Raw genomic sequence first — 17,078 nt, 5'->3', positions numbered from 1 at the left:
GGTATTGTATTTCATTGTACATTATTATAGCCAACATGGTTTCTAAACTTTGGAACTTACACTGCAAAAGATAGACATAGAGATAATTAGGTTAGAGATAAAATAAAGGACCTGGTGGAACTGAAATATGTATTTATATTTGTAAAGGTGAGCGTATGATCTCCTATTATAATTAGTTATTTACTTGTTACTCATATTTGTTACATTTTTTACTTTCACATTTTTTTTTTATTTTGTAACATTACTTTCTTTTTATATAACTGTTGTCTTTTTATATATAATACTGCTATATTGAAGTTTAAATTCTGCCTGCAATATGGGTTAAAAATGAAGACATGTTGGCGTACTCTCTCTGGAGATATAAATATGTACATCCATTTGTAATTGTGTGAGTGACTGAGTTGTTAGTGTATTTTCTGCACACACAATCTCCCTAACAATCAAGTCTCAGTGTTGCCTTAGTTCCCTTAATTCAGTAAATCAGATCATAGGCAGCATGCTGTCATATAATAAGGTGTCTGATCCTTATTACCAGTTTGTTGATGCACAGACTCCTTCAAATTGACCATTGCAACACATGGTTTCCCCTGAAACTAGCTGTGATAATTAGCGTGGCTCTAATGAGACAGAATGTCACTGATCTTGTGCTGAACTGTCGAGTATCTGTGCTACGGATGGGAGCTGTCAAAGTCTGCCATCTGTGACAGAGCTGGGCATATCCCAGTTACACACCAAACTGGAGTGTGCTATACCTTGTTGTGTGTGTGTTTCAAGTTAGATTATAGAACGGTTAGAGGATTTTGTCCCTTGTTGTGTAGTATGTTGATATTGTAGGAGCTGATTCATTTGTACTTCAAAGTAGCCATACACAATGAAACTTTTTTTTGACTATGAAAAATATATACTGCATTTAAAATAACCAACAAGCACTATGCAGTATTTTTTCATGTAGCATGTGTACAGATAAACAAACAAAATTATTTTCAAAATAGAAACAGTTACTTAATTCTACAGTATTAATCACAGGTTTGTGTGGATAAAAGACTGAAGTTCCAGATAGCATCTTAAATGCAACCAGAATGTAACGGAACACTGGTTTCCATGCATGTAGAGTGTTTCTGGTTCTCATTGGTGCACAGTTTGAGAGCAGCAGATGAGTTGTATTTTCACTGCCAAGTACTGAGTTGCAGAGAGTGAGGTTACATTGACCTATTTTTAAAGTTAAGTAACATTATTTGAGGTTTATGATATCCTGAAACTAGAAATGACCAAAACTTTCAAATCTGTTCCATGGAATATGCATCTTTTATTCCATATTTGGCTGCAAGATTGCACAAAATGTGGGCATTAGTGTTTGAAATCCTACTCCAAGAATACCACACAACATGACTTGACTATTATTGTCTAGTTATAGTCTGTAAAATCAACAAAATGCAAATTTAGAAATACAGTGGAGAATGGCATTGCACAGGATGATGAAGGAATGGCGAACTAAAACTTTGCTGGAATTTTGCAGTTCTGCATAATGTTCTATTCCACTGTAAAACTTTATTTACGTCAAATGTCAAAACAATTTTGTTGATCCCTACCTCAAACCACAAGGTTCACCAGCTTTTCAGATCAACAGAATTGAAAAAAGTCATCACACTAACGTTTTTGCTAGTTGTTATTGAAGTCCTTTCCTCCATTTACAAGCTTTACCATGCACATGCAGTGTAGGCAACAGATGAGACCATATAGCTAGGGCTGGATGTAAAATATTTTTTCTCCTAAACCACATTTGATGTCCAGCACCCTGCAATTTGTCCTATTCTGCATTTCTGTAAAACCAGGCCTTTTTGCTACTGTAGTGGAGGAAGAGGAAGCTATAATTGAAAAGTTAATTTCAGTCAATTAGTCTAATACACATTTTGTGTATAAGACACATCTGTGAGTGGTTCCTATCTACAGTGCTCAGCCATAGAATTGCCGAAGAATATAGTCCACTAAATTGGCATATATGCATTTGCTTGCCCATGATGATTTAATATAGACTCCCATATACAGAAAATACTATAAACATTTCAGCAGCCAGTTAATACAAGCAATAAAAATAGGCCTTCTCATCCAACTGCTTCACATTCAGTAAACTGAGATTTGGCATACATCTTTCTTTTTGAGTGTCTAAAATGTGATGTAACCTTGGCAGGAATTGGACTATAAAAATTCATAACTAAAAATCCCACCAGAATAAAACACAAATATAAAAGGAACAAAACATTGCGATAACTTGGTTATCTACATGTTGTGAAAGCCTAGATTAGATTATCTATTTTTACTTATTGTTGGGTCAGCGGATGCTTTTAGAAGACTGTTAAGTATTACAACCAAACCAGATGCTAACGAGTTACTTTTTTCTTGTAATGCTCTAACTAGATAGAACCAAACATTTTGCTGTACCAGATTACGTGTCTGACATTACTTTTCAGTAGCCAGTCCACATTGTATAAGTCTTTCCATGTTGAAAGATGTAATGCTGTAAATATAAATACTATAAGGAATTTACCTGTACAATTCACCAGTTAAGCTTTATAAGAGGCACGGCACATTATCTCCATCATGTGGGCTGCATTAAATGGAGCAGAGACCACCAGGTTTTGAGACCCTAGAGATGGGTAGATTTTGCAGGACTGAATACCCACAACTGCTTAGGATTCCAAAATATGCTTTGTTGCTTTTTATTTCCTCCTCCTCTGGCAGACCACACAGGGCTTGTTCTGAAGAACATTTTCACTAATCTGATCAGGCAGCCAAATACGCCGGGAAAACTGCTTTAATGATCCCACTAATTACCTCAAGTCAATATGAACTGTATTATTAGACTGAGGGAAAATATTCCATTAGGTCTCCCCCTTGGGAGTTTCTCCGCTTTGTGATGTCACTGAAGCCTTCGCCCTCTCGCTTGTAATTAATTTTATTTACACACGCAGGCACGCACAAGGTCACACCTGCACAACCGGAGCTGGCCAGGGAGTTAGTGGCACTCAGGCTTAATCAGATCTGTCATAATTACCATTCTGCATGTTTCTGACACACGCTGAGAAATATTTCAATTTAACTGCTGCTACCGGCACAACCAGATGTAGTGTGAGAGTGGCTGCATTGGAAATATTATTCCTCAGGATACACTCTCTCCTCCTATTTTTTCCTCCCACCCCCCTCCCTATTACATCTAATGTGGCACAGAAGCTGATGTATCCTGTAAATCTTAAATGCAGTGCTAGCTTGATAACAGCCGATTACACAGTTTAACCACAAACAGCTTGTTCATTTTTTTGTACAAATGAAAACCACATGTGGAGAAGAAAAAGAAAAAATTAACCTTTTAACTTGTTTTGTCGTTTCTCACATTCAACATATAAAATATTATTATTTTTTTACTCTAAATAATGTTATTACTGCAATTTGTAAAAATGATGTATCCAGATTACCTTCTTATAATGGCTAACTGTCTCAATCAATTCAGTTTAATAAAACAAATGTTAATTTCACTTTTATTTTAGAATTGTGCTGTGCTTAGAACATGATTCGATGATGTTCAATTAATGTTTGTTGAAAATAAGATTCACAGCATTCCACAGTGCACATTAAAATTTTTGTTTTTATCTTTTCTTAGTTCATATATCGATGCTATTTGTCCACAGTCCTTGAATAAATATAATTAATTGTACAGAGCCAAAGTGGAAGTGTCTGGATGTAACTTAAATTCTGAGGCTTATCTAGTTATATGTTCCATTGTGCACAAATTAGTTGTAACCTATAGCAACCAATTAGGTGTTAGCTGTCATTTTGTAACCTATACTAGAAAAATGATAGCAGCATTCTGATTGGTATTAAATAAAGCCCAAAGTATTTGGCACAGGTAATTTAAATGGGTGAACATTGCCCATGTATCTAGCTAGCCCTTCAAGATCTTGCTATTAGGTATTATTTGTTTTTACTCCACTTCCAAAGCCTGCAACATAAAGACCAGGATATTGCCCATAAAGTAACCATTTATTTCATTATGTTTTCTTTTAAGCCACCAGAATATGTGTTCCATTAAAAGTATTTAGAATGTAGACGCTTTTTGCAATGTTATTGTTTTTGTTTTCAGTGGGTGTTTCTGATGTTACTGTTTATCCAAATATAGATAACACTGGCACATTATTATTTTACAGATAGCTGCCATGTCATAAATTGTTCAGGATCAAGTTAAGGTTTAGTAAATTTCAAATGCATAATTTTGTAATCATGGGTTTGCTGTTTTTTTCATCTATAAATTCTGCAAACAATATAAACTAAATGAATACATTTATTCAGGTATGTTCCATCATAATGCATACTTGGTGAAACTGGATATACATGTTTCACAGTGTTACAAGATCATTTTTATATCAAATCAAGAAATTTAAAATTGAACTAAACTCAGAAGCTGAACACGCTTATTTTTAAGAGATTTATTCATACATATGGATACAATCAAAGCTTTTGCTGTCTAGGCTGCTGTCATGATGATCTCTTTAAAAGCAGACTGATTCAATTGCCAGCACAAAAAAACCTGTTTGCATATTTCATAAGTGCTTACGTCAGCCATATGACTTGGAGGTAGGGGATCTGTATGGGTGTCTATATAAATTGCCTCACTGAAATAGGGAATGTTCTTACATTTTTGCATGTTCAGGTATCATTAGATACTTAGGGCCTTATTCATGTTTGGACACAACAAAGAACACGGAACTTGTGTGTAGCACCCACCGTCTTCAAATTTGAACGTACCTCAAGATACGTTTCAGTTTGATTCTGGAGGTAAGTTCTGCCCAAATGTTACTTCCCGTATGTAGATATACACAGCAGACTGCAGTATATGCACAAGTATCTGTACAATATAAGGTCAGAATGCATTTAAAAAATATTCTAAAATAACAACTATTAACAGTATAATCAACTATTAACAGTATAATCATTATTGAAAATATTTCGATTACTTATATTAAATATATAATTTTAAATTTTTCACATTAAATACAAAAACATGCTTTTAATGCATACTGTACATGCATGTTCTGTGCTATCCAGTGGTACACATACGTGTAGTTTTTGAAACAAAGACTATGTTGTGAGTCTTCACTATCAGTTGACACTTACACCTGCCCTATAGTTGGTCCAAATGATACGGCTGAAACCAGGCACACTTACGAGAGACCCAGTACTTGAATCTGCCCTGGTAAATTGCTTACGTTAATCCACAGCTTCCTTTTCTGTTCCACTCCCCAAGTCATAGACAGTCATAAGTGTCACTTACATTTGGGCATGAATTACATGAAAAAGGTCCTTTCTGAGCATGCAAAGACCAAAATCAAGATAGAGCATGTAAACGGATTGACGTCCGAACATGAATCGGACCATAAAGGTTTATCTAACCAATGATGCAAGTTAGGAATGGAATAGATTCCTAATGTCAAATGTAGGACAGTTTTTTAAGTTAAAAAATACCATTTTTTGGTTGCTTTCCCAATTGAGTTTCAATTATGTGTTTTACATGACTTTTTAACATGTGTAAAAGAAATGTTACACTAAAAGCCATTATTTCAAGTGAATCCATATCTATGTGCTGTTTAGTTGCATTGAATTTCAGTAGTGGTTTTTGGAACACTATTTGTTTCATTTTTGTGCTGTTATCACTTTTCAGTGTCTCTGAAGCTTGAAAACCCTACTGAAAATACAAGTAAAATTTAATTACATATTCTGATTAAATGTATTGCTTTTGATATGTTTTTTTAAAATCAGTTGAAACACTAATAGGTGTGTAGCGTAATACAGTAGAGTGTCTGTTCCATGATGTGAAACGTAAGGGATAACTAAACCTTCTTTCATTATGTGAGCTATATAACAGAAGAAAGTCTCCCCCCTGATCCTCCTTTCTAGGGGTGCCTGTGTCAGTTGGGCTGGCTAGAGACGTTATTTATTGTGTACGTCACATTTAGATTGTTTGGGGGGTTTTTCCGGCATAAATCCACCCAAAACTAAATTATAATTTTTAGTAGAATTTTTTCTTTTTAATCCCAGTTACTCATTTAAATTGTTTCTAGCGATTGACATTCTTGTATCATAGCAGAATATTGTTTTGATCTCTCACAGCATTGTGGTACATTGTAATGCTTTATTATCAGTGGTCGAAGTGAGCTGGTATTCGGTGGTATGCCATAGCGGCACTTCTCTCTCTGTCTTCATAGTAAAACTATCACATTCCATTCATTTATATTTTCCATACCACCACTTATACATTTCCACTTTGACCACCATTTAGTATAGTACCTTTTACTTTTAATAAGAAGTATTTTTTGAACAAGCCATAAAAATATTACATCCATCTGTAAGTAAAAAATGATATATAACACTGTTGTACAGTTAGGCATAGAAAAGCATCAAGGAATCTAGGTTGAGTATATAGAGATACAGAATATCATTTACAATGTAGGACCAGTTTTTTTCTCATTATCATTAAGGCATATTTCATATTAAATTACATTGTGATTGAAACAATAAGGAAGACAAAGTGCATCGTTTTTGCCCTCAACTCTAATGTCTTTAATCAAATAATGACCTTCTGGAAATAGTTAATTTTAAGCATTTGAAAAGATCAATACCACTTTGCCACCAAAAAATGGCAGAGATGATGAAATCTGATGTATTTAAAGCAGCATTTTACCCTTTTAACCTAGTAAATAATTTAAAATGCTTTCAATGCCTCTTTCTGCCGTCATAATGTATTTTATTGCTCAAATCATTACCTACATATATATGTTGTTCTTTTTCAAATGAATGGCAACGTTCTGAAAGGATGACCAGCTGTTTTGTGTGTTTTGTCTCTTTAGACATTGTATAGCAGCGTTAAAGGTATAACTGACTAAGACGTGCAACTCTATTTTACTAGCATAGACCCTTCTAATGACTGTTGTATGGAGCCGACATTTATTAGCATTCTGATGCTGTATATTTTGAAAAGTTGCTGCTTGCGGGATAGATCTCTCTGTTTTGTGCATACATGCTTTATCTTCTATAGTATTTTGAATTATTTTAAAGGGTTTTCTACTTTTGCGCAGGTCGTCATGAGGCGGTTGTCCAAAAGTGGATGTTCCTTTAATTATTGTCAAGTTTCCTATTTTATTACTGTGCTTAAATTCAATTCCAGCAACTCTGGCTTCAGTTCTAGTAACTGGCTTCTAAGTGAGAATGCATCCAAGCAATTATTGTCCTGCCAGTCTGTACCCATTGTACTTATCTGTATGTACTTATGTAAGGGTGTATATTGTAACATGTACAGCGCTGCAGAACCCTTGTGGTACCATATAAACAAAAGATAATAATAATAATTCACCTGATAACACTAAGATATGTAGGATTACTAACACAGAGCTGGATAGTAACTTGCTACATAAAGATTTAGAGCAAATGGAAAACTGGACCGTGAAATAGCAGATGAAATGTAATGTAGATAAATGTGTGTTTATGTACCGAAGCCATATTATTTACAAAATAAATGGGATACTGAAGAAAGGCGAGATGGCGAAAGACTTGGGCATACTAGTTAACCCAAAGCTAAACTAGCAGCTGTGATGCATAAAAAGGGGGATAAATGCAAGTGATGATCATCATCATCATTTATATAGTGCCAGCAAATTCCACAGTGCTTTACAGTTGGGAACAAACACAGTAATAAAACAATACTGGGTAATACAGACAGAGAGGTAAGAAGGCCCTGCTCGCAAGCTTACAGTGTCTGGGATACATAGTATTACATTGTCTGTGGCTCTCCAGCTGTTGTGAAACTACAAGCCCCAGCATGCTTTGCCAGAAGATAGCCATCTGATAGCTGCCAACTTGTAGGGACTGGAGAGAGCCACCGGTTGCCCAGGCCTGGTGTAAGTCATTAGTTACTACATATTGAAGGTGGACACTTTACTTCAAAAACACATAGTTAAATAATGAGGATAGAAAATGCTGCTGTTGTTTGTTTGTTTTATTTTGTCTTGGGGACAATAGGCACCTTAGGGGAGACCTAAGGAATACATATAAATATATTCAAGTCTATACAAAGATTTGTGTAACAAAGGACAAAGGACCACATAGAGGACGAATACAAAAAAAAATACTTTCACCAGGAGCATGAGGGGTTTTTACTGTAAGGGTGATAAGGCTGTGGGATTAAAAATTAAAGTATATAATAAATTATGGAATTGCTAGGTTAACTGAAATGACAGTCATCTAAAATGATATCACAGTATAACTTTTATACAAAAAAAGGAATAATATATGAAAAATGGTACAACTAAAACATGGTGTTACCCATAGCAGCCAATTGGGCATTTCATTAGCTCTTTTTTTTTTCTTTTTTTTTAACCTGCTACGGAAAAATGACAGAATCATATGGATCACTATGGGCAACACTACCTTTTCCTATGCACCAGTTTTTCTAAATGTCATCCATTGTGGATGTAGCCAATCATTGCTTTAGGTGTGCATATTGGAGAGCTAGTTTTGATGGTAGGTACCATCTCTAGCCAGTTGAAGATACTCAAGCAGATAGTAACATGGGAGACTTTTTCCCTTGTGAGCAGTCATAGATCTTTCTATTATGTTCCGCTTGTTGGGAAATAATTCTGGGCAAATAATGATTTCGTGACAGGGTTACATTAAGGTTATAACTCTCCCAAATATTACAAACGCTTCAAACATGTATTTAAACAATATTAACTACGCCTACACTAATAATAATTATTTAGATATATTAATACTCCACCCTTGTCCATAAATCTTTGTAATTTGTGAAGGATTCAAAAGAAGCTTATTGAGCTAATAACAATTCTATAAAACTGGGAGAGGCAGAAAACTGTAATTAGGAGTTTGCGCAAACTATCATCTCCACTGTTTGTCTTTTGAAACCAAATAAAATATAATAGTGTTCTGCTGTTTTGGGTTTCTTCATTTTTGTTAAATTTTGTATATATAAATTAATAATTAAAACCCACATTTCAAGTCCTTATATATTTAAATAAAATGACATTGAAATCATTTTCGGCATATTATTGCTTAGTGTTGCAAGACATCTGCAGATGGTACTCACTTGCAATGCAGTGCCTAACAATATTTCTTGTGTGGCAGATGGATTTAAGACCTTTATTTCACAATAAATTTAGCTTTACAATACATAACTTTACAGGATTTGTGTTGTATGTAGCAGGTTTGAACAGAGCCTAGCATTCATCTGCATGGCATTTTCAGTTCATACGCAGCTCATGCCAACAATTAAAGTAAGTGGCGAGCAAGGTTATTGGCTTCCGCTAATAACAGAATATTGAACAGAAACAGGGTGTTTACAACAGAAGGTGTCAAATTAATCTTTGTCAGTTTAAAAATTAGCAACTTCCTGAAATTTCAAATAATTTATTTACTTATGTTTATTCCCTATACTTTCTGTATCTTTTTACCATCTGCTGTATATATCTCCCATTGTTTTTGTAAGATTTTGGGAATGAATCAGCCCAATCTTTTTTTTTTTTTTTTTTGTTCCTGCAATTTTTTTTTTACTTTTTGGGGTCATATTAATAAAGGTGCTTTTTGGAGCATTCTTAACATTGGAAACACTACTAGGTATCTGTGGTGATCGTGTTATCGGTGCTGTAAACACCGACACTGTGTTTACTCCTACATAATTATTCTGATAATAAACAGAGCGACATAGAAAAAATAACTACTTGCCAGTAAAAAGACACAGAGGAAATTCGATGACGGGACATTGCGACACTTCCAAATGACGTCAATTGCGTGCGCGGCTTGGAAATTTTGGCTTTTAAAGTGGCAACACACGGACCCAGGTAAGTTTATCTTTATGGTAGGGGTTAGGGTTAGGAGTTGGGGGTTAGGGTTAGGAGTTAGGGTTAGGAATGAAATTAATATTACCATAGTCCGTGCTTTGGCGCTTTTTTTAAAAAAAAAACAAAGTCACGCACGCAACAGACGTCATTTGGAAGTGTCATATATATATATACACACATATAGTAGAGATCTCTCTCTCATATATATATATATATATATATATATATATATATATATATATATATATATATATATATATATACACATACACACAGTGTATGTGTATATGTATATATATGTAATGCACTTGTTTTAATGTTTTGGCTTTTCAATATACTTTATATTTTGGCTTGTGTATTTATAATGTATGCGGTTTATTGTACAATTTTTAATTTTCATAATTAGGCATTTTCCCACAGGATGTAGATAAATGCCATCCAAGCATTTAAGGATTATTAGAAACATGTAAAATGTAAATACTCATTTTTGTATTTTAACAAGTTTCAGCTGAAGTTGATTAACAAAAAATCATTACATCTAAGATCACAGTGATGATAGACGGTAACATTGTCATAGTTGATTGGGGATAGCAGGTTAGATACGATCTTCTAGGTGCCACTTTAAAACTATTTGATAACAAAGATGAAAAAGAAAATGATTTAGAATTGTTGTGGGAGACATTCATCATGTCTGTGATACTAGCATTCACTGAGGTCATGCATTGCACTATGATACAGTTTAAAAATGAGTCATGTAACACAGGTGAGGGTTGAGATTCTTAAAGGAGCACGATGTTTAAAATACAAGTTGCCTTATATAAAAGAGTTACTAGAGTTACTCCAAAAACATACTAGTAGGTTAATTGGCTGCTATAAAATTGACCCAGACCCACAAATAGTCTGTCTATCTGTCTGTGTGTATGTTAGGGAGTTTAGACTGTCCCAATGGGGCAGGGACTGATGTGAGTGAGTTCTCTGTATAGCGCTGCAGAATTAGTGGCGCTATATTAATTAATGATGATGATGATGATACTAGTGACATAGCCTACAATAACTGAATATAATTGTGAAATTTTTTTATCATAAAGGGTTTTTATTTGTTATAGGTTCCCTGTGTGTAATGTTGAAGGACATGTACAGACAGACTGCCTGTCTGAAAATGACTGATTATACAGAAATATAAATTACCTTGCACTCTTCTGTATAGCAAATGTAAATAAAAAATGCAAACGTCTAAAGTTAAAGTATGGTCTCTTTTACATATATTTATATTTGTGAAAGGTGATAAGGCAAACTGTATTTTTGGTTTGATGGTTCCTTAAGTCTAAAAGGAAGGAACTTGGTGCAAAAAAAATCTACAACAATCTTCATAAACAATGAAACCCGTTTTCTTTTATTATATTACAGGGATGGCTTTGTGAACTGTTGAGGTGGAAAGAAGACCCCTCACCAGAAAACAGGACTCTTTGGGAGAATCTCTCAATGATTCGAAGGTTTCTCAGTCTTCCCCAAACAGAGAGAGATGTTATCTATGAGCAAGAGAGTAATGCAGTTCATCAGCACAGTGAAAGACCATCTCATATGATCCATGTTTCTGCAGAACAGATTCAGGTCAGTACGTCTGATTAGTTTCTACAAAGAGTATTTTTACCTTATGACTAACTGCTGATCATCCTCATATATTCTACCTATGTGCCTGGTTATTGGGGCATCTCATGTTTTAATACCCACATTATATTGAATTAACAATAATGCGAAGATTGTCTGTGTTTTAGCCCATAATAATTGAATATCAATACAAGCATGCATATTTGCACACAAAGCCTATACAGTTTTTAGGCACCAGATTGTTCTGCATGTAGATTATTAATTGTGGGAATGAGCAAAGTGTGTTCAAATTCTGTATGTAGCAGTTTGGGGGATCAGGAGCCACACACAATGATTCCTGACTCCAACACTGACACCTTAGACTCCAAAGAAAATTATTATTGCTGTACCCCTTTTTTCAATTAAAGTGTGGGAACACCATTAAATCATTTATTTTCTTACTAATTGGATATTGCTCACATATACATATTTATTACAGCAACAGCAGCAGCAGCAGCAACAACAACAGCAGCAGCCACAGCAACAACCACCACAGCCACCAGGGCCCAGGCTGCCTCCCAGACAGCCTACTGTGGCATCTCCAGCGGAATCGGAAGATGAAAATCGTCAACAGTCCCGTCCGCGAACAAAAATCTCTGTTGAGGCCCTAGGAATCTTACAGAGTTTCATTCAAGATGTTGGCCTGTACCCAGACGAGGAAGCCATCCAAACATTGTCTGCTCAACTTGACCTACCCAAATATACAATTATCAAGTTTTTCCAGAATCAGCGTTACTATCAAAAACACCATGGGAAGCTGAAAGACAATTCTGGTTTAGAGATAGATGTTGCAGAATATGAAGAGGAAGAGTTGGCTAAGGACATGGAAGGGGACACCCAAGATAAAAGTACTAATACACTGTTTTCAGTTAAGCTTGAAGACAATTTAACTGGAGAAAGGAATACAGACATCACTGCAGACCTGAATGACTTATCGTAAAGTATTATTTTTATTCAGAGGTTCCACTGGTATTACTATTAACAATTCCATCCTGTGTACTGTCAGTAACACTTTATTGTACAATGTACGGCTGATGAAACTTGGGGTGGGGGGGAGGGGGGACTTGCACAAAAAAAAGGAAATGATGCAGAAGATATTTAAATGTTTTACTCTGTCTATAAACTTTTCATAGCTCCAGACGAAATAATGAAGACTGTTCTGAAATCTGTGTTCACTGGATAAGCCACAAGCATACTTGACAAGCATGATTCTAGTGCTGGCAGAATTGAAAGCTGGAGCATTGAAACAAGCATTCAAACCTTCAATGGTTTTTCGTTTTTCTGTTTTCCTGTTCTAATCCACACTTGATCTTCAGAAAGTCACGCTTATATAAATAGGAGAGTATGTTACTCTTGCACAGTTGTAGGGTACAGAAGAGCTCTATGCTGTGGTATGCAGTTTAAAATGATAACATGCCAACAAATGCCTTGTGTTATATGGCACTGCCGTAATTTAGACTTCTTATGTTTTCATTTTGGAAATAAAAAGGTCACTGTATTTTTTATTTTGTTTTATTGGTTACAAGAAGAAGAATATGTGAACGTTTGGTCCCAGTATCTGTAGATTCTGCAGCATCACGTTGTAATTATTTTTTGGGGGACTATATTATTTTATTTTTGTTGTATGTAATATTGCTTATCTTTGTTACAATACTGGTTCCTTTTTTTTCTATTTATATATGTATTTTGATGGGCAGTAAAACAAAGTGTCTTAAAAGTTTTAAATAGAGAAAATGTGCTTTACAGAGTTGCCTATAAAAAAGTGCTCTATGTTATCCAAGCAATTCATACTATAAGCTTCACTCTTATTGTGGTATGCAAATTTTTACTATCATGCAAACAAGCTTAGGTAAATAAAAGAAATAGATCACCCTAGAAACTTATGCAATTAATGTGAAAAAGAATTGTGTGCTACGTGTCTTCCCTTGGTTTACAATCAATTTTCAAGCTACATCTGTACAAAGTTTCTGTATAAAGGTGTATTTCTTTTTTTTATGAGTTTATGCCTATGAAAACACCAGTTATTTTGTTTAAGCTGGTTGTTTTTGTAAATGTATCACAATTTTCTTTATGCAAAGATGTTCTGACTAGAAGTGGTTATTGGCTGTAACTACACGATTAAAATTGTTTGGTATGATATGGTAAGTTTGTGTCTGTTACAGTAAATATGGCGCAACATCAGTGACTGTAAATAGCTGACTGTAAGATACCAGGCATCCAAGATTGGTTGACAACAAATATCGCATTTGAACATACTTCAGATTGAGATTTCATTAGCAAACACAAGCAATTTACTTATGGTAAATGGACCATACTTGACAAAGTTGGTTTCCGGGAGAGGTGAGCGTGATGGGAGCAGGGCTCCAAAATGCATATAATTTTGGACCCGCCCCCCCCGTGACGCAATGACGTAAACGCGTCATTTGACCAGCGGGGGACGGGGTCAAACGCCGCAATTCACTGGGAATCGCGGCGTTTAGGAGCTAATTCTGCCCACTTCACTAGGAAGTGGGCACTTCCTAGTGAAGTGGGCAGATCGGGGATATTGCCACACTCTCCCGGGAGACTCTCGCAAAATGCGGGAGTCTCCCGGACATTCCGGGAGAGTTGGCAAGTATGAAAAATGGACTTGCACAAACATACATGTATACATATATGAGCTGCATGCACATTCTCCTGATGCATAACAAGCCACAATCTGAAAGTTTAATATTAAGGAGCCAAGATATCCTGACTGCAGTGGCACTCTGCTTACCTCTTGTGAATCCTAGACGTTCTATTTAGTAGGGATGTGCACCAGCCACTTTTGGTGTCTCGTGTTTTGTGTTTTGGATTCGGATTTGCTTGAGGTTTTGTTTCGCAAAACACCTGACGAAAGGTTTTGGTTCGGATTTAAGGTTTTGGATTCGGATTTATTTTGAAAAAAACATAAAAAGTGCTAAAAACCAGTTTTGTGGGGTTTTTTTTCACTCCTACGCTATTATTAACCTCAATAACATTCAATAACAATCATTTCCACTAATTTCCAGTCTATTCTGAACACCTCACAATATTGTTTTTAGGCCAAAAGGTTGCACCGAGGTAGCTTGAGCACATAATGCCAACAAAAGAGGTACAAGATGGAATTGTTCTGGGCCCTCCCACCCCTCACGAGATTCGATGCGAGACTTGGACGACAGAGCCTCGTTTTCATTTTTTTGCCCGCCGGAAATATCCGAACAGTGCTCGGATCCCGTTCGGATTCGCACTGTTCGAGTGGGCTCGGATTAGCGGAGTCCGAGCCCGCTCATCTCTAATATTTAGTCTCAGGGCCTGTACGCACGGGCTTTCCGTATGCTGGAGGTAATTTGGTCTCTGTAGTGAGCTTGCACGACAGATAAAGTTCTTTGAATCCTATGAAGAAATAGCTGGCAGTACACACGAGTGTTCAGAGTGAATTGTGTGTAGACAAGAGTACAGTATGTCCGATTGTCATAGATCCATCAGTCTAGCATTCGCTCTAAATACTCATGTATTTTTGGCACTTCATTCATAGGGTTCAATAAACCCTATCTGCAGTGTCTGTTACTCTTTATTCACCAACTGGTGAACATCACTCAGACTGAATGCACCTCGTTGCATGGACAGTGACAATGTGTAGCCCTAATAAAATCCCAGATACTTTTACATTTCATGTACAAAACAATATTGTACAAAACAATATGTTTTTATGTTTATTAGTCTACCAAGTAACAATAATCAAAAATATTTAAGTAAAATGATTACTAGAAAGAAAGACCATTCTAATGACCTTTCTGTAACCAATTAAATTACCATAGATCTGGCAGGGAAAACCTTTAGGACTTCACTTGTTGCTGAAATACATCTTCTGTAATTATTAGTGGTTGCCAATTTCAAAGGGAAATTGTTCCAAGCCCCGCACTAACTACTTTGAATGACAGAGTGGTAAGCAGGCAGCTTTGAATCTAAAAAAGAGAGTCTTTTAACCGGACAAGACAATAATAGTGTAAGTAAATGTGACATCTGATTAGAGCTGCGGCCACCTAATTAGACGCTGCACTGACTTCACATCTACCGTCCTAGCAAACTAAATCTCTAGGGTGACTATGGTCCTCCAATGCTTGAAGCTCCCTGGTCACTGTTTTATGGGAGATGCTATATGTGTAAGGGATTCCTAAAGGGGATAGTATCCCAGTTGTAAAGCACTGGGGAGTATGCTGACGTTATTTAAATAAATCTGAATGAAGTGCACCCGATTACCTGGAATGTGATTATCTGGAAATCAACTGGGCATCAATAGTAGGATGATTCAGCAACTGCTGAAGTGCAGAAGGTTTTCTTTTCCCGACTGTTTGCACATCATCCTCACATTACTGACATTAGTTGTATTTCTTTGTAGTAAATACTACATTGTTTACTTGATTGTAATGCAAGTTGCATATGTCAGCTGTAAATAAGTAATATGTCTCATGTACTGTAAAACAGGACATTGATTTAATTACTGATGACAATTATAATGAATTTCATTTGAGTTTTAGAGTGAGATTAGGGTATCTCTGTACTATGCAAACAAAATTAACTCCTGGTAATATGAGCATTAATGCAAGTGAAGTGTTTGCTATGTTACTGCAATGTTTTATAAACTCTCCTTTGTTCAGCATGTACACAGAATTTTTTTTTTCATATGTGTCGCTTTTTTTTTTTGGAATGAACAAGGCCCATAAGATACATAAAAATGTCACAAAATGTGTTGTATGTTTGTTCATAATTTTAGCCACATATTGCTCTCTGTATTGCTCATCTTGTTCGCTAATTATCAGTAAGTGCAGGGGTACCCTGATAACATAATAAAAGTATTTTTAAATGCAAAAGCCAATGGGCCCTACTAACTTAGTTCAGTAATCCATCTCCAGGTTATATCTCAATATGAAAACCATGTTGTCAGTTACAGTATGTGCATTCTATGCAATACCCCTGTTCCTTGACTGTTTGATTAAGATGCAAAGCAGTGCACTTTTCTTACCCCTTTCAGCTCTGCACTCTCCTGTGGATCACTCCGATATTTACACCTTATGTTAATCCTGATCATGGTACCGGCAGGAATAAATTTTATATATATATATTATTTCAGGCATGATGGTACAAATTTCAGAAGTGCCCCTCAATCTGGAAAGCTATATATATATATATATATATAAAATCACAGAGCCTCTAGTAGGAGGCACCTTAGTAATTAGTGTAGGATATTCTCACCAAACTGCGGTAAATAATTATGTCACTTTATTTCTGGATTTGGGATCTTTTTGGATAACAGGTTTTTCAGATAATGTGTTTCAAAATATGTGTTTATGTCCTTGTGTACAGGCTGCCCATGCAGCTGTTAATGGCCCCAATGACGCATATCCATCCGTTCCATAAGCCATTGTTCTGCTCTTCTGAGCATTCCCTGTGGGCAGCAGGCTTTAAGTTCAACTGTAAAATGTCTTAAGAATTATAATAATCACAATGGAACGGACATTCTATATGAGGCTCCGC

General features: G+C 35.8%; 1 protein-coding gene across 5 annotated transcripts in view; it reads left to right on the top strand.

Moving 5' to 3' along the window:
• The window catches only part of SATB1 (SATB homeobox 1), a 125,002-nt gene extending 111,320 nt beyond the window's left edge, over positions 1-13,682 (top strand). For all 5 annotated transcript variants that reach the window (XM_075212317.1, XM_075212319.1, XM_075212318.1 and 2 more), the window contains 2 exons: positions 11,304-11,507; positions 11,983-13,682. In XM_075212317.1, coding sequence (XP_075068418.1) covers positions 11,304-11,507; positions 11,983-12,483 — 705 coding nt within the window. In that variant the 3' untranslated portion in view covers positions 12,484-13,682. The remainder of the gene's footprint in view (positions 1-11,303; positions 11,508-11,982) is intronic.
• Positions 13,683-17,078: the final 3,396 nt, after the last annotated feature.

This window comes from Mixophyes fleayi, chromosome 5 (assembly GCF_038048845.1).
Source record: "Mixophyes fleayi isolate aMixFle1 chromosome 5, aMixFle1.hap1, whole genome shotgun sequence".
Lineage (NCBI taxonomy): Eukaryota > Metazoa > Chordata > Amphibia > Anura > Limnodynastidae > Mixophyes > Mixophyes fleayi.
This window is presented reverse-complemented; position numbering and strand designations above follow the sequence as displayed.